The following is a 23,761-nucleotide window of genomic DNA, read 5'->3' as shown; positions in this document are numbered from 1 at the left end:
AATTGCCTTTCAAATGTCTATTCTTGGTGTTGACTTTTATCAAATACATTTCCCCCAAAAATGCGACTTATACTCCAGTGCGACTTATATATGTTTTTTTCCTTCTTTATTGTGCATTTTCGGCCGGTGCGACTTATACTCCGGTGCGACTTATACTCCGGTGCGACTTATACTCTGAAAAATACGGTAATACATGTTTTTTTTTAAATTTTCATCCATTTTAATAATCATTTGAATACCTTATTTTAGCTAGTTAATTACCAGAACCATCTCAGGATAATAAAGCGCAGTTATAAACCATGCATGTATAAGAGTGTCAATCAAACCTTAGCATTAAGTATTTTTTATAACAATTGATTATACAACTAATTTTACTGACACTTCCATACATCCCAAACACTATTTCAAGTACTAATTTTTTTTGACTATATGTCGCAGTTTTTTTCATAGTTCGACTTATACTCAGGAGCGACTTATGTGTGAAATTATTAACACATTACCGTAAAATATCAAATAATATAATTTAGCTCATTCACGTAAGAGACTAGACGTATAAGATTTCATGGGATTTAGCGATTAGGAGTGACAGATTGTTTGGTAAACATATAGCATGTTCTATATGTTATAGTTATTTGAATGACTCTTACCATAATATTTTATGTTAACATACCAGGCACGTTCTCAGTTGGTTATTTATGCCTCATATAACGTACACTTATTCAGCCTGTTGTTCACTATTCTTTATTTATTTTAAATTGCCTTTCAAATGTCTATTCTTGGTGTTGGCTTTTATCAAATACATTTCCCCAAAAAGGGCGACTTATGTTTTTTTCCTTCTTTATTATGCATTTTCAGCTGGCGCGACTTATTCTCCGGAAAATACGGTACTTACCAAATTTTTGGGGACTTCAAGATTTTTTTTAATTAACTTTCACAACTTTATAAAACGTATTAAAAAAAAAATCAACACATCCTAGACCTTAAACCAACATTGCATTCTAAAAAAAAATCCTGCCATTGCTGTATGACGACACCAATTCATATTTCAGTACATTCTCGTCAAGCTTTTTAAATCCATTTCCATATATATATATATATACATCCTGAAAATATGCAAACAAAACTTTGTTTAGATAATTGATACTTCAAACTTGCATAAATAAATTTTAAGGAATATAACATAACTTGGCTTCTGAGAGCTTCAAAATGTGATGAATAAAATGCTAAAGTTGTTGATAAACCAGCAATTATTTTAATAATTAAATATGGTCATTTTAAATGAATTATTATGATAATTTAAAATGAATTATTTCCAATATATTTATTTTAATGTATATTTCTATGGCTGGATGTAATAAGGAGTCAGAAAAAATACAAATAAAAATACAATTAATTTTGATGTTTTTAGCAAAATATAGTAAAAATGTATTTAGGTGTTTTTTTTAAATTAATAAATATATTTATTTTTAGGTAAGATAAACATAATAATACAATCTATCTCTAGTCTGGATGATTTAGTTCTTGTCACCCTGTTGTCCTCCTGTCATAAAAAAAAGGCTGTCCTCACTCAGGTCCGCATGGAGCTGGAGGGGGCGTGGCCTCCAGCTCCGGCTGAAAATCGGGAGATTTTCGGGAGAATATTTGTCCCGGGAGGTTTTCGGGGGAGGGGCTGAATTTCGTGAGTCTCCCGGAAAATTCGGGAGGGTTGGCAAGTATGACGCAGAGGACGCTTGAGCAGTGCGCAATTGCGCAGGCGCGCACCTTAGATAGAGGGAACGTTGCTTACTGTACTTCAACTGTACTGACATTTTTACCTGAACTATACAGTAGTAACTCCAATTATCTGAATGGGTTTTGTGACTTGACTCAAAACACTTATATCTAAATCAGTGTCCCACTGAAATCAATTCATACGGTGCCTATTTTTGAAACATTGCATGAATTTTAAAACAGAATATGCTATTATTACATTTACTTTTTTTTTTTTTTTAGAACACTTCTATGGTGTCTCCTTCCAGCTGCTTCATATGCCATATTTTTGTACTTTTTCTGAAGCTGCTCAATGTTCAGTCATTCTTTCACCTCATCACCATTCATATTTTAAAAAGTTGGATTGACGTGAAAATGTAAAAGGTTAATCATATATTAAAACAGAACCTACCCAGAAAAAAATGCTGTATACAAAAAGTTTAATTAAATTTTTGGGTGTTTAAAAAATAATGAATTAAAATAAAGAATAAAGCCGCCTTGTCAAAGCATGATGACAAAATAAGATGTGTTACAACCATCTGGGGATAAATGTCATGAATAAGGTGGATCACACAACACATTTAATGTTAAGTATTTATGTTGTCTACAATGTGTATTTATAATATGTTGTGAAAAGGAAATTTCATAATTTTTGGAAGCTCATCTTGTTTGACTTTGTTTGTCGGGTTAGGCGCAATAAGTGTTCAACTTCAGCCTAAACCCTTTCGGTCTGCAACATTTTTAATTTATGAATGTACAACTGTTTGTTTATTTTATTGACCATTGACCGAAGAAATAATAATAATAATAATAATAATAATGGACAATTGTTTTTTTTCTTGCCAGTAACCTTGTTTTTTTCCATGAACAGCAATGAACATAATAAATACAAAACAAATGTAAATAACAAAAACAGCACCATTTTGTACGTTCCTAAAAGGATTGAGAGGAAATATTAATTATTCAATATTTTTTTAAAATAATATTGATGATTGTGAAAACCAAAATAACTCGATAAATGGCATCAAACCAAGACTCTAATAAAACAATAGACTAAATAAATAAAAGGAACATGGAAAAACCATGTGAGTTATATACGGTCTCATCCTCATATCTTTTAGAATCATATTTTTATACTTTTTCTGAGGCTGCTCAATGTTCAGTCATTCTTTCACCTCATCACTATTAAAGCTTGTAAAGCCTAATTTTTAACCAAACTCAATAATTCCATTTAGTTTACTTCAATAATGAAAACATTTCATAAGACTTCTTACATGTGTGAAAAACTCTTTGAGGAAAAAAAATATTTTTTATCAATACATTTTATACAATGTTGAACTAGAAAGCAGCATAGACAATTATTGTGTACCTGTGTGTGTACGTGCAGGTGTGTTGATTACGATTACTGATGGCGTTCACCTGTGAGCTGCAATTAAGGGCTGTATAAAACATGTGCGTAGACCCCAATGAGACAGTCAGCCCTTCACTTCACTTCAGAGTTGGTGGCATTTCTGCTGTTCTAGTGCCAAGCTCTGCTAGTGATTGGAGTTCTGTGACTTGCTTTTTTTTTTTGTGTCTGTGTGGCTTCGCTCCCACTGACTGCAGGATGAGGAGTCTTGGGAACATGTGAGTATATTTGGTTTTTGTGTTTTTTGCCATGTTTTCCCTGTCTAATGTGTCTTGTTCCCAGTTTGATATGGAGCCTGCTGGCCGCAGTGTTTCAGACTGACGCTTGGCCTAATTTGAAAGCCAATACAGAGTCACGTAAGTGGTTTATTTCTATTTTTTTCTACTATGTTAGTTCTGTTGACTTGGTTGACCAAGGTTTCTTTCTTTACCAGGCAAAGGATTGAAGTCTGAGTGCTTGGATAACGTGATGAGACTAACACTGGATGAGGCCCTTGCTGTGGGCAACCAACTTGAAGTAGAGGCCATCAGTGAGTGTTTTAACTCATTCTTTTTTTAATTTTATGCTCAATCTGACCTTATTTGGGGGAAACTCACTTGTGGTTCCAGATGGCACACAGCACATTGTGCTAACACCCCCCTTGGCTGCTCAATGTGGATACAGCATGGAGTCTGACCCATGGGGTAACACCAGAATCTACACCTCGCTGATGGGCTGCTATGTGAATAACAAAGTATGTCATTTGGGTTAATATGTAGATTTCCTGCTAAATTAAACCTAAAACATGCACACATTAGACCAACCTTTTAACATACTTGCAGTACTGCACTATTTTGTAGTTTACACCTGGGCTTGTTAAATGGAGGCCCATTTAGACAGTAGCCTGACCTGTGAAATTCAGCTCTAAAATCTTGACTAGTACTTTGCAGTCTGCTTAAAATGACCGCACCCTCCAAAGGATCTTTTGTTTAGCATAATTGTATAGCTTGCAACTACAAAAGCCTTCGATTGGCATGCTGACCAAAATGGTCTAGATAATGTTAACGCTTTGTGGCACCAATATTACTCGTAACATGCTACATCTGTATCTCTGACAGCAGGGGCGTCACTAGCTTTTAAGGAGATGCACAGGATGCGAGCGAACGTAGCGCACAAAAATTCACAAACTGCTAACAAAGACTTTAAAAATTATTTATAATTTCAGTGGGTTTATTTTTAATCTGTGTTCAGTACAACAACAAACATGGGTTTGCACAGTGACATTTTGTTTACAGCATCAACCAGAAACAATTACTTGCACGATCCTTCAAGACACAATGAAAGTGGTGGCATTATCCTGTTATTCATTCACAACATAGAGGCTAATGCCACCACTTTAGCTCACAATACAATAGTTTGTTCCCAAATATTTTTAAGTTGCACATTAAATTTTGGGCACATATGTGACTAAAATGGTTGTAAATTCAAGCCCTTGAAATATTACTTAATTACTTGAATTAAAGTAATATCGGGATAATTTGATATGTATGTAAGACTTAAAGGTATACTAGAGGATGTTGTGGATCATGTTGACTATTGGTCCTCCTCATTGTCAATCAATCTGGTGATGTTAAGTAAGGACATTATATATATATATATATATATATATATATATATATATATATAGCTAGCTATTTCTCAAATAAAAGAAATGGCTTATCGATAAGCCATTAGCCAAAATAGGCCTAACAACGCCAATGGTTGTAATTCTGTAGCACTTTGAGATTTGGAATCAAATGTAAAGTAGATTACAAATACAATCTATAATATAAATACATGTATGTATACATATTTTTTAAATAAAATACAAATTAAAAAAATATATTAATGTTTTTATTTGAATTCTTTTTTTTTTTTTAAATATACACTTATTTTTATATAAAATATGTATTTATATTATAGATTGTATTTGTAATGTACTTTACATTTGATTCCAAATCTCAAAGTGCTACAGAATTACAACCATTGGCGTTAGGCCTATTTTGGCTAATGGCTTATCGATAAGCCATTTGTTTTATTTGTATGTAATGTCCTTACGTAACATCACCAGAATGATTGACAATTAGGAGGATCAATTGTCAACATGATCCACCCAGAAATAAATAAAACATGGCTTATCGATAAGCCATTTAAAAAAAAAGATTAATGTTTATGTATAATTCTCCTACTCACCTTTCCAGTAGAGGCCTCTCACTTTCTGTGCTGCTCCTCTGCCCTGACTTCTTCAGGTCAATAGGGGTTGTGGAGTTTATTATCTACTGATAGTCATACGTGAATGAGCTCAGCTCCTGTTCTCCATGTGTAAAGTGAGAAACACAGCTGATGCTCAAGAAGGAAGTAACCCCAAAGATAGCAAATGGTAAAAGAGTGCACATATAACTTTATAAATAGTCTGAAATGCATCATGAAGGCCCTGGTTAACTAGCAGCATGGTTTTGGAGCAGGAATGTAACTATTTGTCAAACACAGACCTGGTGTAAAGTGGAGCAAATACTTTTTACTACAAGCAGTGATTAATACTTTCTTGAAAAAGTTTGTCCATTTTGCATCAGTTTACATTCTTGTTCTGCAGTACTGTGTGCTAATGTGCTTCGTACACCTGGAGGACCGCAAGCAAGGTCGCAGAGAAAATGCACACTGAATTATGAGTTATGTGGGCGTTTTCTATATGAACAAGTGGAATGGATACCGACGCACTTAAGGGGCTCTCTACCTTACGCTATGAAGTGAGGGGAGACGGAGTGAATAATGACAGGTTATATGAATATTTATTCATATTCAGGCCACTTTATAATGAATTTTTCGGCATGTATTTGTGAGGGGGGGAAAAAATGTTTCCCCAATTTAGGGGGGCTTGAGCCACCCTAAAATAGGCCTAACAACGCCAATGGTTGACAGCCTAGTGAGTGTTTTAATGCGGTCGTCCCTCGCCACACTGCAGAAAGTCAGTGTTCAAAAACAAGAAAAAGCAAAAAGTTGGGGTATTAAGCAAAATGATCTGCCAATTGAACAAGAGAATTCGGCTGGTCAAGACTTTCCAAAACAAGTAAAATTAGCTAACCTCAATGAACCCAAAAATACCTTAAAATAAGTATATTCTCACTAACAAGTGCACTTTTCTTGGTAGAAAGAGACCTTTTTGCTCAATATGTTGAAAAATATTTTTAAATTAAGCAAATGTTAGTGCCATTGTGTTTTTCATGCTTTAAGTAAAAAATTATTACTCTAAAAAAAGCAGTTTTATACTTGAGTGTTGATGACACAGCTTCTTACGGAGATAATTTAGGGCAAACACTTAAAACAAGTAAAACACTCTAACATAAAATCTGCTTAGTGAGAAGAATGATCTGATCAGACAGAAAATAAGCAAATATCACCCTTATTTGAGATATTTAATCTTACTTAAATTTCAGTTTTTGCAATGCACATCTCTTTCACATTCAGAAAGTCATAAAGTAGCTTTATGATTTAGCTATGAAAATATTCCAAGTTCCTACATCCAATAAATGAAGAGTTCTACTGCATTACTCTTGGCAACTAGAAGTAGATTTGGCTATGGAAGCCTGAGTGCATAAGACCCTCAAAAGTAGTTTGTTTACATATTAAGATAATGTCTTACTATTGTATAAACTACATTTTCAATATTATATTCCAGGTGTTTGTGTAAAAAAAAAATGGGTTGATAAATCAAAAGGGTAAGTATCTTGCTGCAGTGAAGCCAATTCAAAACTGCTGTGCTTTTTCAGCATTAAAAAAACTAAAATGTTCCAGTATAACTTAATCCTGTTCAGTGGTTAGTGTCTGCCCTGACATTGGTAGGTTGGGAGTTCAAATCCCGGCCGAGTCATACCAAAGACTATTTATAAAATTTAAAAAAAAAAAATGGCACCCAATACCTCCCTGCTTGGCACTTGACATCAAGGGTTAGAATTGGGGGTTAAATCACTAAAAATGATTCCTGGGTGTGGCTACTGCTCCCCTCACCTCCCAGGGGGTGATCAAGGTTGATGGGTCAAATGCAGAGAATAATTTCACCACACCAAGAGTGACAATCATTGGTACTTTTTAACTTTAATAGTATGGTAGTCTCTTGAAATACAGCTGTAAATGGTGTGCAATGCTAAATAAGCAGTACCTCGATGAGCTTTTGACTGGCTGCTGCATGATGCTGCTATATCGAACTGAAACTATTAAAACCTGTTTATTCACAGGTGAATTACATTTGTGCAGGAACAAATTTGATCCACGAGTGCATTTTGGTCTAAAGTAGAACCAGCAAACTTCTGCACAGCTCACTTAAGCCTTATGGAAGTGCCTTGCTTACTATAAATAAGGTACATTTTCAACGGTATGATCTCTTGCAGGATGACACCACCTTTAATGTTGGCCTCAGACTTCAAATGTACAGCCAGAGCGTGTCTAACGTGGTCTCCCATGATGTGATGCAAACATGCCACTACACCCGCTGGGCTGCCAGAGAGGTTCTTTGTGACAGGAACTACATGGAAGTATGTGGCTTTTGCGCTTACCATCCTATCGTCTTTAAGGAGAGATCAAATTAACTGTTGTCCTTAGGTGTCCCATTACATGGCCGCACCTGTTCAATCTCCCAAGGGTGACGAGTACGCCACCAACGCTGTATGTAGAATGTGACAATTGTTGGTTTTTTTTTTTTTTACACTTCATGAAATTAAATCCAGTTCTTGCCAGGCCTCTGATGTGGAGCACGGAATCTGGAAGATGACCTTCTACACCCCAGAGCCGGTGGTCATGATGACCGGCGAGGCCCAACAAGCGGGATACAGCGCCATGGCCACTCCTAACCGCCTGGTTGTGCGAAGCCCATACAACACAGCAGAAACCTACTCTGAGGATGTAAGTGGTCCTCTAAATCTGTTGGTCGCCTCCTGGCTGACACTAATCCATTTTAGGTGGCTGGAGTCCCCATGGAAGTTCTGAAGGTCAGCATCTACCACAAGACCCCTCAAGGTTTAACTGTACAAAACATGGCAGCGGCTTGTCCCATTGGTGAGTTTCTTCACACAAGGATACGTTTCAACGGCTGTAGCTCACTTTTGGTTTAACTCTTTAAACAGGCGGCGTCCTTTTCACCGATGACACCATCTCTTGGCACGTTCCTCGCCGTGTGACCCCCCTTCTGGACGGCAGCTTTAAAATCCTGGAAATGCACATGGGCATCAATGGGCAGCGACTGGACCGACCTGAAATGGCTGCTCGGGGCTACACTCTGTCTGCTACAGACTTTCACATTGTCGTGGAGCTCCCTGTTGGTAGTCCTCTTGGCTACAACAAGGTTTGATTGCCCTACATTGACTGTGCAGGACTACAGATTGCATGACTTACTGTAAACGTGTAATTGCAGAGCCATGCCCCAGATTACCAATACCACATTACCTACTCTGTGGAACCCATGCTTGAGATCCTGTGGCAGATGGATAAGACCCAAGAAGACACCAAATACAAGATTTTGTTCCCCATCACCACCCCTCTGATGCCCAGGCCTCCCCAAGCTGTTGACTGTAAGTCCACTATGTTAACAACCTGTTTGTGCACATAACAAGCCCCCTTTTTAACTATTAGATACCAATGCTGAGGAGAGGTTGTTTAATGTTAATGTGGGGACCTTCCTTGATGACGTGGAGCTGAAGAACATCACTTTCTCCATGAACACCCTCACTCTTGAAGAGTGTGAAGCTAGAGGCTTTGTTGTCCAACAGCACAGCCATCCTGGTGGCACAAAGAGCTTTACTCTGCAAGTCCCCTTCGACGTCCCTGAAGTCATGAAACACGTAGGTTTATAGAACGCATCTCCGGTATGTACTCAAACATGGCTGAGTCTCCTCTTATTTGCAGAATCCTGAGCCCCTGGTTACAACCTACACCCTGTCTCTGGTCTTTGGCTTTATGGTTCACCCTGAACAGGCGGTATTTGCTCACCCTGTCAAGCTGCATGCCTCTCTGCAGGATGTTGGTAAGTAACTCGTGTATTTAGGACATTGACTGGGATGTATCACAACTCAATGCTAACGTGTTTGTTTTTCTCAGTTCTCCCCACAATTACAGGCTCTTGTGATCAGAACCTATTCTATGTCCAAGTCAAATATGGAAATCAAGGCAAGAACTTCCACACTGTTGTCGGCTACCAGACCATCACCCCCGAGCTGGCCCCAGCTTTTAACTTGCAAGAGAATGAGACCCACCTCACCCTCATGGTGCCCTTCGATGACAAAGTGACTGCATTCGAGGTAGACTGGGATACAAGAACTTCAATGCAGACCATAGCCACATTCTCTAACTATCTTTATTTCAGTACATAACAGCCGACGCAATCAGGGTCAGACTTGACATGCTGCTTTGGGAGCCAAACAACAACTGGGTGCTTGGTGATCTCTATCTGTGCTGCAACTTCCCTTTGAAGACAACTGGTAAGTAAAGCTACTGCAGTCTTTGCTACACCTAAAATATACAATGGAGCTCTGTCTACAGTAAATTGTGATGTTTGGTGTGCACAATTGGTAAATATTGAAGAGTTAATTCTGGCCAATGCTTCAAACTCACTATTGTGGGGTAAATGGTGACTTTTTCCCTGTCCAGAGTGCCACCCCAATGGAACTATGACTGCACTGGCCGTCAAGGTGGAATCTGTTCCCAACCTCATTCCCAACTGGCTGACTCTAAAGGACAAAGCCTGCAAGCCAGTCTTCAGCGATGACCGCTTTGCTTACTTCTCTTTCGGTGTCAATTCCTGTGGAACCACAAGATCGGTAATTGTCTTTTTTAAAAGTGCCACAAATCGAGAGTTCTCAATTAAATGTTTCCTTCAGTTCTCTGACAACCACATGCTGTACCAAAATGAGATTGGACTCTATTACAACAACAAAGGAGCCTCCTACACCTCACCTGTAGACCCTGAGTATAGGTAAGCTGTCATGTATCATCTTACCTGGGACATTTGGTAACATGTACTTTCCCATAGACAATCCATCTCCTGCTACTATGCTGTCAATGAGACTCAGACTGTTGGCTTTGGCTACAAATCTCGCAGCACTTACCCTGCAGCTGAGGTTGGCTTGGGACTCCTTGCTGTGCAAATGAGGCTCGCTCAGGGTAAGACTGTATCACATGTTTGTAGAGAAGACTGCTTCTGAACTCCTTATCCCTTCAGATTCATCTTATGAGCTCTTCTACCAAGCTGAAGACTACCCAGTAGTGAAGTACCTGAGAGAGCCAGTGTACTTTGAGGTGGAGCTGATTCGTACTGATGATCCTTACCTGGAGCTTGTCTTGGAGAACTGCTGGGCCACCGCTGATCCAGACAGAACATCTCTGCCCAGCTGGGATATTATTGTGAACACGTAAGCTTATCCCACAATCTTCACTACAGTGTTCCACACTGCACTAACGTATATTTCAAATGTTTAGCTGTGGTAACCATGACGACAGCTATGTAGCACTCTTCCACGCCGTGATGCCTGACCAGAGAGTCACCGTTCCATCCCACATCAAGCGCTTCTCTGTCAAGATGTTCACCTTTACCAAAGACAACGAGGTTCTTAAAAATGAGGTAAAGCCCATGCCCTGGTTTTTGAACCATCCCGGTGCTTGTTACTAAAATCTCTTCTGTTCAGATCTACATCCACTGTGATGCAGTGATCTGTGACACAAACAGCCAAGCTGACGGTACCTGCAGAGGTCAGTGTAAACATCCCAACCCCCGTAACTCTGCCTTCCAAGGACTAAAAAGGGGTAAGTACAACAACTCTTGCCTGAACTCAAAAAAATGCTGTTGACTAAAAGTTTCGTCTTGTTTTCAGCGCAAAGAAGCACAGATTCAAACCAGCGTAGACAAATCTCATCTGGACCAATTATGTTTCGCCACCTGTAAACTCTGAATAAAGTCTTTAACTGAACTTTGCTTTTGAAGTCTTTTCTAATCTGGTTTTAAACCACTTACAAAGTTATATATTTGGCTTCAAGATTTTGTGTATAAACTTTTAACGGATTTAAAATAAACACATCGTAGACCTTAAACCAACATTCCATTCTAAAAACAAACAAAAACCCTGCCATTGCTGAATGACCACCCTTTCAACTACGCCAATTAACGTTTCAGTACATTCTAATTTAAGCTTTTTTAAATCAGAATTTCCAGTTGAACCCTTCAGTCTTATTGCTGTACTTCAACATTTCTCAATTGACTGGTTCCAGCTCATTTAGGGCAATTGTGTCGCAACTTCTGCATTTCTCAACTGTTCTGACATTTATACCTGAGAGCCTAATCTCAAAGTTTGAGTAATGTACCTGAACTATACAGTAGTAACTCTAATGATCTAAATGGGTTTTGTGATAGCGCACTTGACTCGAAAGGCTTGTATCTTAATCGGTCTCCCACTGAAATCAATTCATATGGTGCTTGAAACCCACAACAGCCTACTTAATTAAAAACTGCATTAATTTAAAACAATATGCTATTACAGAATGTACTTTAAGAAAACTTCTATGGTATCTCCTTCCAGCTGTTTCAATCAGTATCTCTGCCATATTTTCATGGATACATGTTTTTTTTTTTTTTTTTTGACTCTTAGACTCCTGTATGGTGCAGACTAGTGATCTGCTCTAATTGCTTCACCAAGTTGGCAACACACTGGCCTTCACACCCACTTTCAAACTCCCATGCTTGGAACACAAAGTTGTGTATCTCTATTTGATAGTAAAACCAGATTTTGTGGGGCTCTTACTGGGTTCACTAGGACATTAGCGACACTAACTGACAGGGATGCTTTTAACTCACATTTGAAGTACAACCAATTTACCACAGCTCTTATCTCAAACACTCTTGAGGTACCACTGTATATGTAAAGCAAGTTCTTTAAATCACAGGTTCTCAACTCTTAAACGGAGTAGTTCATGGTCCATGGGTTGCCAACAGTCCCTTGAAAAATAGATCAAACTGTTAATGACAGACTGTTCAGTAATTACCGTGAGAATCAAATGGCCTCAACAGCCAGTCAATGTGTCTTCTTGCTCACCTATTACACTTGCTGGTGTTTGGCGGCAGCTGTAGCTAGTTTTCTGCCTTGCTTCTGGGGATTATGTATTAAACTTGTGTACGCCCTTTTTTTCATAGCCAAGATGAGATGTACAGAGTGAACTGGACCTGGTGCTTCATGGCTGACGTGCATAGATCTACAGGCTGTGGATACTCTGATCTGTCGTCATTCAGGCTTTACCTTCATTTCAACAATGTGAGAAGTTGAAGGCAAGGACCCACAATTTACTTTTTTGCCTCTGCATTTGATGATTGATATTCATATTGAAGTCTAATTTATGTAGGTGATTTTGCCACTATATTTTTGACTCCAGCGCAGACTGTGGCGAGGACTGGGAAAAACCTTGCATCACGTACAACTGTGGCAGCAAGTCCCCTCCTGTGTTCCAATACTAGAGTAATCAAACAAGAGTCAACTTTTTTTTTGTATCCTTTCCATGAATCTCTAATCTGGCTGTTAGCAGGTGACGGAGTAATAATTACATATATCCATATGTGTGTGTTCTTTATTTTCATAGTCATATTACAAAACAGCAAGTGTTCTTTATTTGTTATCTTTTGGTTGTCTGCAAGTACTGTGTGCCAACTTTTGAGAATGTGAAGGGGGAGATCTTCTCTGCTTCTCGTCTAAAACCGACTTTAGATAAACAAAAGGGACCTGGAGTGAGCTGAGAGAGAGGGGGAGTAGTAATAATTTCTCTTATCTTTCCCTTTGCCCAGCTGTGGAGTAAGAGGGACAAGGAGGATGGGGGCAAGAGATGTTAAAGAAGAGACATTTTCCGTATGTTGAGATTAGACCATTTTAGCTGTGCGAGTGAGCGCTTCTGTACGGGATTTGGTCTCAAGTTTATTTCCAAAGGCTTTGGAAATAAAATTACAAAATACCTATTCTGTCTCTGGTGGTTCTTCTACTCCGCTTTGTGTCATCAAAAGAGCTTGGGAGTGACCAACAACTTGAATTCCCTGGGAGGAACAACTGGTCAAAACGCAACACAGGCTATACTGTACGAACACATTTTATCGCAAGATGAACAAATTATATTGGGGCACTATCGTCTTCTAAAGATTAACGTATCATTGCAGCAACTATCTTTTTAAATAAGTGTTTTGGCAAGGCACATCTTCACCTTCTTCCTGAAGCACAATTTCTTTTTTGGATTTCAGCCTGTGTGCACTTTTCAAAGCACGCAGCATTCTCACTTTCACCCCTCTTTTGATCACTCGAAACAGGAGAAAGCACCCGTTACTGCCTCATACTGAATCCTGATTGGGAAGAGGGTGCAGAGCTCAGGTACATGGCTAATTGATTTGTGTATTTACAAACCCCGTTTCCATATGAGTTGGGAAATTGTGTTAGATGTAAATATAAATGGAATACAATGATTTGCAAATCCTTTTCAACCCATATTCAGTTGAATATGCTACAAAGACAAGATATTTGATGTTCAAACTCATAAACTTTTTTTTTTTTTTCCAAATAAACTTAGAATTTCATGGCTGCAACACGTGCCAAAGCAGTTGGGAAAGAGCATGTTCACCACTGTAACATCACCCTTTCTTTTAACACTCAAACGATTGGGAACTGAGGAAATAATTGTTGAAGCTTTGAAAATTGAATTCTTTCCCATTCTTGTTTTATGTACAGCTTCAGTCCAACAGTCCGGGGTCTCCGCTGTCGTATTTTACGCTTCATAATGCGCCACACATTTTCGATAGGAGACAGGTCTGGACTGCAGGCGGACCAGGAAAGTACCCGCACTTTTTATTTTTATTTATTTTTTTATTTTTTTTACGAAGCCACGCTGTTGTAACACGTGCTGAATGTGGCTTGGCATTGTCTTGCTGAAATAAGCAGGGGCGTCCATGAAAAAGACGGCGCTTAGATGGCAGCATATGTTGTTCCTAAACCTGTATGTACCTTTCAGCATTAATGGTGCCTTCACAGATGTGTAAGTTACCCATGCCTTGGGCACTAATGCACCCCCATACCATCACAGATGCTGGCTTTTGAACCTTGCGTCGATAACAGTCTGGATGGTTCTTTTCCCCTTTGGTTCGGATGACACGATGTCGCATATTTCCAAAAACAATTTGAAATGTGGACTCGTCAGACCACAGAACAATTTTCCACTTTGCATGAGTCTATCTTAGATGATCTCGGGCCCAGAGAAGCCGGTTGTGTTTCTGGATGTTGATAAATGGCTTTCGCTTTGCATAGTAGAGCTTTAACTTGCACTTACACATGTAGCGACCAACTGTATTTAGTGACAGTGGTTTTCTGAAGTGTTTCTGAGCCCATGTGGTGATATCCTTTAGAGATTGATGTCGGTTTTTGATACAGTGCCGTCTGAGGGATCGAAGGTCACGGTCATTCAATGTTGGTTTCCGGCCATGCCGCTTACGTGGAGTGATTTCTCCAGATTCTCTGAACCTTTTGATGATGATATGGACCGTAGATGTCGAAATCCCTAAATTTCTTGCAATTGCACTTTGAGAAACGTTCTTCTTAAACTGTTTGACTATTTGCTCACGCAGTTGTGGACAAAGAGGTGTACCTCACCCCATCCTTTCTTGTGAAAGACTGAGCATTTTTTGGGAAGCTGTTATACCCAATCATGGCACCCACCTGTTCCCAATTAGCCTGTTCACCTGTGGGATGTTCCAAATAAGTGTTTGATGAGCATTCCTCAACTTTATCAGTATTTATTGCCACCTTTCTCAACTTCTTTGTCACGTGTTGCTGGCATCAAATTCTAAAGTTAATGATTATTTGCAAAAAAAAAATAAAAATGTATCAGTTTGAACATCAAATATGTTGTCTTTGTAGCATATTCAACTGAATATGGGTTGCAAATTATTTGCAAATCGTTGTATTCCGTTTATATTTACATCTAACACAATTTCCCAACTCCTATGGAAACAGGGTTTGTATAAGGGCGTGGTGATAGTATAGGTTTTATGGTTACAATAAAATAATTCAGACTGCAGTATAGTGGCGACTTTGACAAACACTTTACTTATGAGCTCAGGTCACCAGACAAGTGCAAGGTGACGAAGAAGTTGTTTCTGCTACTTATATACAAAACAGCTAAACAAGTGGTTGTCGCTTTTGACGTGTAACTCCAGTGAGAATGAGATGTTTTTAAGTGTTCTTTCTTAATCCATAGCCATGTTTAAATCAGCATATATTTCCCCATGTGAACACTTTTGGACTTTTTGTCTTATGTTCGCTAGTAAACTCTTTGTTTCACCTTGAAGGCGCGCACTGTCCACGTAGGGGATAACATACTCCCTTTCTGTGGAAATCTGCTCAATTTTTGTTTCACCTAGACCAGGGGTCACCTACCTTTTTGAAACCAAGAGCTACTTCTTGGGTACTGATTAATGCGAAGGGCTACCAGTTTGATACACACTTAAATAAATTGCCACAAATAGCCAATTTGCTCAATTTACCTTTAACTCTATTATTAATAATTAATGATATTTATCTTTGTGGAAACACTGATCATCTTAATGATTTCTCACAATACATATGTATAGAAACAGATAAATATCAATATGAACTATACTAGGTCAGAGTTAATTTATATTAAACACAAAAAACACTACATTGTAAGTGTTTATACATATATATATATATATATATATATATATATATATATATATATATATATATATATATTATTTGTAAGTTATATGTAAGTGTGATTTTAAACAAGAATAGCTAAATAAATATATATATATATATATATATATAAAAAAAAGGGTATTTCTGTCTGTCATTCCGTCGTACGTTTTTTTTCCTTTTACGGAACATTTTTTGTAGAGAATAAATGATGAAAAAAAACACTTAATTGAACAGTTTAAAAGAGAAGAAAAGACGAAAAAAATAAATTACATTTTTAAACATAGTTTATCTTCAATTTCGACTCTTTAAAATTCTAAATTCAACCGAAAAAAAGAGAAAAACTAGCTAATTTGAATCTTTTTGAAAAAATTAAAAAAAGAATTTATGGAACATCATTAGTAATTTTTCCTGATTAAGATTAATTTTAGAATTTTGATGACATGTTTTAAATAGGTTAAAATCCTATCTGCACTTTGTTAGAATATATAACAAATTGGACCAAGCTATATTTCTAACAAAGACAAATCATTTCTTGATTTTTCAGAACAAAAATTTTCAAAGAAATTCAAAAGACTTTGAAATAAGATTTGAATTTGATTCTACAGATTTTCTAGATTTTCCAGAATATTTTTTTGAATTTTAATCATAAGTTTGGAGAAATATTTCACAATTATTCATCGAAAAAACAGAAGCTGAAATGAAGAATTAAATTAAAATATATTTATTATTTACAATTAAAAAAATAAATTTACTTGAACATTTACTTGAAATTGTCAGGAAGGAATTTAAAAGGTAAAAAGGTATGTGTTTAAAAATCCTAAAATCATTTTTAAGGTTGTATTTTTTCTCTATAATTGTCTTTCTGAAAGTTATAAGAAGCAAAGTAAAAAAATAAATGAATTTATTTAAACAAGTGAAGACCAAGTCTTTAAAATATTTTCTTGGATTTTCAATTCTATTTGAGTTTTGTCTCTCTTAGAATTAAAAATGTCGAGCAAAGCGAGACCAGCTTGCTAGTAAATCAAATTTAAAAAATAGAGGCAGCTCACTGGTAAGTGCTGCTATTTGAGCTATTTTTAGAACAGGCCAGCGGGCGACTCATCTGGTCCTTACGGGCTACCTGGTGCCCGCGGGCACCGCGTTGGTGACCCCTGACCTAGACTGACCATACGTCCTCTTTTCCCCGGACATGTCGTCTTTTGCGGGGCTGTCCGGGCGGAGTTTCTTAAATGTCTCAAATGTCCGGCATTTTGAGTTAGGGTTGCGTGTATTTTCAATGTACGTTCAGGGTTGAGAAGGGGTTAAAAACAAAACAAATTGTGAAGGTGTGTGCGCGCAGCAACATTCGTGAGGGAGGGGCAGAGACAGAAAGCGAGGGAGTGGATTGATTGATTGAAACTTTTATTAGTAGATTGCACAGTACATATTCCGTTATACTGTCAAGCAGTGTTGGAGTTAACGCACTTTTTGTCTTTTTAATGCATTAGGACGCAGGTTGTTTTTTTTTTTTTTTACCATTTGCGGCCCACAGCTAATGTTTTAAAGACCCACGGCACATTCTAAAAGTACCATTAAAATAAACAAAAACATAAAGGTGAAATAAAAAAGCTTAAAGGTGAAATGTAATTTAGAAAAAGTTGCAATGTTGACTAATAAAACAAAGCTGTTTTATTTTCTTTCAAACTGTCATTGCTCAAAATATAATATTGAATCAAAATCAATGTTATTAAGAATTATTGACCTATCCAAGGTTCCCATTACTTCACATCAAATATTCCACTTTGAAAAATATTTTTGGTGGAAGATTTTGCATATTTTGTGTTTGTGATTAAAAACATAGTTTTGTTTGACAAAAAAGGGTGGAAAACAAACAAAAAAACAACATAAAAAAACTAAAACATTTTAAAATGAGGGATAGATGTGAAGTTGATGTAGACTCCAGAGATTCAAGCGTTAAATATAAAATGTATGAATGCCCTGGCACACCATTATCATCATTTCATGACCCAAGCAAAACACTTTTTACACTTTTATACTGAAATAAATACAACTTATTAAATAAAAACATAGAAAAAACTACCAGCAGCGGTAAAGTTTAGATCGATGAAGGAAAGAAGAAAGTGAATGAATGTTTATAACTGAATATGTATACAAATGTGTCTTCTGGAGCCTTAAAAAGGGACAAGCAGTAGGAAATGGATGGATGGATGGAACATTCACATACAATTCCCTCATCTAGTTTTTGTTTTAATATTTCTGTAAGAGAGCAAACATGACACAAACCTTCCTAATGGTTAGAAACTCCACTGTTTATATTAAACATGTTTCACTGATGAGATTTGGCGAGTGCCGTTTTGTCCTAATTTCGCCGGTCCTTGAACGCACCGTAGTTTGTTTAAATGTACAACTTTCCCCGACGCTGCAGCAGTAAGACGTGTGTTTTTTTGCCACTCGTTCTTTGTCTCATTTTGTTCAACAAACGTTTTATGACGGGTGTGAATGCACAAAGGTGAGCTTTGTTGATATTATTGACTTGTACGGAGTGCTTATCAGGCATATTTGGACTGCAAGCTAATTGATGCTAACATGCTATTTAGGCTAGCTGTATGTACATATTGCGTCATTATGTCTCGTTTGTCATTTAATTTACTTTACAAACGTTACCCAGCTTGACAAATATTGTAATAAATCCACTAGTAGAAGACAGCCTGCTGTTTTCTTTAACTTGGACACACACATCTATACCTTTTGGCCATTTTAAGCCAGTCATTTCCAGGATTTATCTCACCCTCTGACAAGCCTCCATTTTACTAATGTTTTCCAATGTTACAAAAATGTGTAGAATAAATATTAAATTTCAACATTTCTATCAACAAAGATTTGCGTCAGCCTGCGACACATAGTAATTTTGATAATTCTACTAGATAAAATGGGAAGATATGGAATTAGGTTATTTAAAGGGGAACATAATCACAATTTCAGAATGGTTAAAACCATTAAAAATCAGTTCCCAGTGGCTTATTATATTTTTCGAAGTTTTTTTCAAAATTTTACCCATCACGCAATATCCCTAAAAAAAGCTTCAAAGTGCCTGATTTTAACCATCGTTATAAACACCCGTCCATTTTCCTGTGACGTCACATAGTGATGCCAACACAAACAAACATGGCGGAAAGAACAGCAAGCTATAGCGACATTAGCTCAGATTCAGACTCGGATTTCAGCGGCTTAAGCGATTCAACAGATTACGAATGTATTGAAACGGATGGTTGTAGTGTGGAGGCAGGTAGCGAAAACGAAATTGAAGAAGAAACTGAAGCTATTGAGCCATATCGGTTTGAACCGTATGCAAGCGAAACCGACGAAAACGACACGATAGCCAGCGACACGGGAGAAAGCGAGGACGAATTCGGCAATCGCCTTCTAACCAACGATTGGTATGTGTTTGTTTGGCATTAAAGGAAACTAACAACTAAGGTTTACAGCATATGAAATACATTTGGCAACAACATGCACTTTGAGAGTGCAGACAGCCCAATTTTCATCAATTAATATATTCTGTAGACATACCCTCATCCGCGCTCTTTTCCTGAAAGCTGATCTGTCCAGTTTTGGAGTTGATGTCAGCAGGCCAGGGAAGCTAGGGTCGATATTCTTCTCTTGATCATCTTCGGTGGCATAAGGGACGGTGTGAGCCAAGACATCCAGGGGGTTTAGCTCGCTCGTCTGCGGGAACAAACTGCCGCCATTGCTTGCCGTGCTACCGAGGTCCTTTGTCCCTGAATAGCTCACACACTCCGGCAGATTCAATGGGGGTCTGGCGGCAGATTTCTTTGACTTTATCGTTGGAAATGCATCTGCTTTGAGTGTCGCAGGATATCCACACATTCTTGCCATCTCTGTCGTAGCATAGCTTTCGTCGGTAAAGTGTGCGGAACAAACGATTGACCATTTCGTCAGCTTTCCCCACACCCTCGTATTTTGAACAAATTTCGTCCAATTTATTGCCACTTTCGCATCTTTGGGCCACTGGTGCAACTTGAATCCGTCCCTGTTCGTGTTGTTACACCCTCCGACAACACACCGACGAAAATGAGAAAATGGCGGATTGACGTCACGTTGTGACGTCATCGCTCCGAGATCGAATAATAGAAAGGCAATTAATTAGCCAAAATTAACCCATTTAGAGTTCGGGAATCGGTTAATAAAATATGTGGTCTTTTTTCTGCAACATCAAGGTATATATTGACGCTTACATAGGTCTGGTGATAATGTTCCCCTTTAAGATAACGTGTGGAGTTCCCCAGGGTTCGGTTCTTGGCCCTGCACTCTTCAGCATATGCAAATACGGTGTTAGCTTTCACTGTTATGCTGATGACACCCAACTTTACATGCCCCTAAAGATGACCAACACGCCGGATTGTAGTCAGCTGGAGGCGTGTCTTAATTAAATTAAACAATGGATGTCCGCTAACTTTTTGCAACTCAACGCTAAGAAAACGGAAATGCTGATTATCGGTCCTGCTAGACACCGACATTTATATAATAATACCACCTTAACATTTGACAACCAAACAATTACACAAGGCGACTCTGTAAAGAATCTGGGTATTATCTTCGACCCAACTCTCTCGTTTGAGTCACATATCAAGAGTGTTACTAAAACGGCCTTCTTTCATCTCCGTAATATCGCTAAAATTTGTTCCATTTTGTCAACCAGCGACATCTGCCCCTCATTGTCATCCCATTGGGTTGAGTTTTTTCCTGCCCTGATGTGGGAACAGGGGTTCTTAACCTTTTTGACCCCGGGGCCCAACTTTTCCACGACAGAATGGCCGTTGTGGCCCGTACGTACCACAGCTGAGAAATATTTATTTTTCTGAGCTTGCAGCCCTATGGTTAAGAAACGATCCAGACCACGAATCCTGAGAAAATGTGTTTGAAGCAATAAAAAATGGTTTCTCGCATAACTCCTAACCCAAACATGCAATATGTCTAATAATGCCTGTACTAATCTATATTTGTGAGTTTTACTAGGAACATGTGCTTTTGTAAGGTTTGCAAACACTAAAATGTTTTTTTTTAACTCCAATATGACAGTAATGTTCTTAGAATCCTGACAAAATGTGTTAGAAGCAATAAAAACTGGTTTCTAGCGTAACTCCTAAACCAAACATGCAATATGTCTAATAATGCCTGTATTAATCTATATTTGTGAGTTTTACTAGAAACATGTGCTTTTGTAAGGTTTGCAAACACAAAAATTTGTTTTTTTTTACTCTATATGACAGTAATGTTCTTAGAATCCTGACAAAATGTGTTTGAAGCAATAAAAAATGGTTTCAAGCGTAACTCCTTAACCAAACATGCAATATGTCTAATAATGCCTGTGTTAATCTATATTTGTGAGTTTTACTAGAAACGTGCTTTTGTAAGGTTTGCAAACACAAAAATTAGTTTTTTTACTCAATATGACAGTAATGTTCTTAGAATCTTGACAAAATGTGTTTGAAGCAATAAAAAAATGGTTTCAAGCGTAACTCCTTAACCAAACATGCAGTATGTCTAATAATGGCTGTATTAATCTATATGTGTGAGTTTTACTAGAAACATGTGCTTTTGTAAGGTTTGCAAACACAAAAATGATTTTTTTACTCAATATGACAGTAATGTTCTTAGAATCTTGACAAAATGTGTTTGAAGCAATAAAAAATGGTTTCAAGCGTAACTTCTAAACCAAACATGCAATATGTCTAATAATGCCTGTGTTAATCTATATTTGTGAGTTTTACTAGAAACATGTGCTTTTGTAAGGTTTGCAAACACAAAAATTAGTTTTTTTACTCAATATGACAGTAATGTTCTTAGAATCTTGACAAAATGTGTTTGAAGCAATAAAAAATGGTTTCAAGCGTAACTCCTTAACCAAACATGCAGTATGTCTAATAATGGCTGTATTAATCTATATGTGTGAGTTTTACTAGAAACATGTGCTTTTGTAAGGTTTGCAAACACAAAAATGTTTTTTTACTCAATATGACAGTAATGTTCTTAGAATCCTGACAAAATGTGTTTGAAGCAATAAAAAATGGTTTCAAGCGTAACTCCTTAACCAAACATGCAATATGTCTAATACTGCCTGTATTAATCTATATATGTGAGTTTTACTAGAAACGTGCTTTTGTAAGGTTTGCAAACACAACAATTTGGTTTTTACTCAATATGACAGTAATGTTCTTAGAATCTTGACAAAATGTGTTTGAAGCAATAAAAAATGGTTTCAAGCGTAACTTCTAAACCAAACATGCAATATGTCCAATAATGCCTGCATTAATCTATATTTGTGAGTTTTACTAGAAACGTGCTTTTGTAAGGTTTGCAAACACAAAAATGTTTTTTTTACTCAATATGACAGTAATGTTCTTAGAATCTTGACAAAATGTGTTTGAAGCAATAAAAAATGGTTTCAAGCGTAGCTCCTTAACCAAACATGCAATATGTCTAATAATGCCTGCATTAATGTATCTTTGTGAGTTTTACTAGAGACATGTGCTTTTGTAAGGTTTGCAAACACAAAAATTAGTTTTTTTTACTCAATATGACAGTAATGTTCTTAGAATCCTGACAAAATGTGTTTTAAGCAATAAAAAATGGTTTCTAGCATAACTCCTTAACCAAACATGCAATAGGTCTAATAATGCCTGTATTAATCTATGTGTGAGTTTTACTAGAAACGTGCTTTTGTAAGCTTTGCAAACACAAAAATGTGTTTTTTACTCAATATGACAGTAATGTTCTTAGATTCCTGAGATAATGCGAAAAAAGCAATACAAATGTATTCAAACTACTCCTAAACCAAACATGCAATATGTCTAATAATGCCTGTATTAATCTATATTTGTGAGTTTTACTAGAAACATGTGCTTTTGTAAGGTTTGCAAACACAAAAATGTGTTTTTTACTCAATATGACAGTAATATGACAGGAGATCGCAAAAAGCCGCTGCCTGACCAGGCCTCAGAAAATCTGCAGAGACTCCTCCCACCCCCACCAAGGACTGTTTTCACAGCTGGACTCTAGAACAGTGGTTCTCAAATGGGGGTACGCGTACCCCTGGGGGTACTTGAAGGTATGCCAAGGGGTACGTGAGATTTTTTTTAAAATATTATAAAAATAACAATTCAAAAATCCTTTATAAATATATTTATTGAATAATACTTCAACAAAATATGAATGTAAGTTCATAAACTGAACATCAAATCAAGTAGGCTATTCCATTCATTACAATGCAACAATGCAATATTCAGTGTTGACAGCTAGATTTTTTTGTGGACATGTTCCATAAATATTGATGTTAAAGATTTCTTTTTGTGTGAAGAAATGTTTAGAATTAAGTTCATGAATCCAGATGGATCTCTATTACAATCCCCAAAGAGGGCACTTTAAGTTGATGATTACTTCTATGTGTAGAAATCTTTATTTATAATTGAATCACTTGTTTATTTTTCAACAAGTTTTTAGTTATTTTTATATCTTTTTTTCCAAATAGTTCAAGAAAGACCACAACAAATGAGCAATAATTTGCACTGTTATACAATTTAATAAATCAGAAACTGATGACATAGTGCTGTATTTTACTTCTTTATCTCTTTTTTTCAACCAAAAATGCTTTGCTCTGATTAGGGGGTACTTGAATTTAAAAAAATTTCACAGGGGGTACATCACTGAAAAAAGGTTGAGAACCACTGCTCTAGAAAGAGGTTCCGCAGCCTCCGTAGCAGAACCTCCAGGTTCTGTAACAGCTTCTTCCCTCAGGCCGTAAGACTCTTGAACGCATCATAATTATCCCCTCAATTCCCCCCAAAAA

The 23,761-nt window shown here is 37.2% G+C and overlaps 1 protein-coding gene across 1 annotated transcript; it reads left to right on the top strand.

The window, feature by feature from the left end:
- The first annotated feature begins 3,204 nt into the window (after positions 1 to 3,204).
- On the top strand, positions 3,205 to 11,127 carry zpax1 (zona pellucida protein AX 1). The gene is made up of 21 exons (XM_061987376.2): positions 3,205 to 3,375; positions 3,440 to 3,513; positions 3,591 to 3,686; positions 3,766 to 3,890; positions 7,561 to 7,704; positions 7,772 to 7,834; positions 7,907 to 8,071; positions 8,128 to 8,224; positions 8,293 to 8,510; positions 8,580 to 8,736; positions 8,798 to 9,006; positions 9,071 to 9,188; positions 9,263 to 9,462; positions 9,528 to 9,642; positions 9,812 to 9,981; positions 10,042 to 10,136; positions 10,194 to 10,324; positions 10,383 to 10,572; positions 10,640 to 10,781; positions 10,846 to 10,963; positions 11,032 to 11,127. Exons 1-21 carry the CDS (start codon positions 3,356 to 3,358, stop codon positions 11,100 to 11,102), a joined length of 2,718 nt encoding a protein of 905 aa, XP_061843360.2. The 5' UTR covers positions 3,205 to 3,355; the 3' UTR covers positions 11,103 to 11,127.
- The last annotated feature ends 12,634 nt before the right edge of the window (positions 11,128 to 23,761 follow it).

This window comes from Nerophis lumbriciformis, linkage group LG26 (assembly GCF_033978685.3).
Source record: "Nerophis lumbriciformis linkage group LG26, RoL_Nlum_v2.1, whole genome shotgun sequence".
NCBI classification, from domain to species: domain Eukaryota; kingdom Metazoa; phylum Chordata; class Actinopteri; order Syngnathiformes; family Syngnathidae; genus Nerophis; species Nerophis lumbriciformis.
Note: the sequence above shows the minus strand (reverse complement) of the source record. Positions and strands in the feature narration are given on the sequence as shown.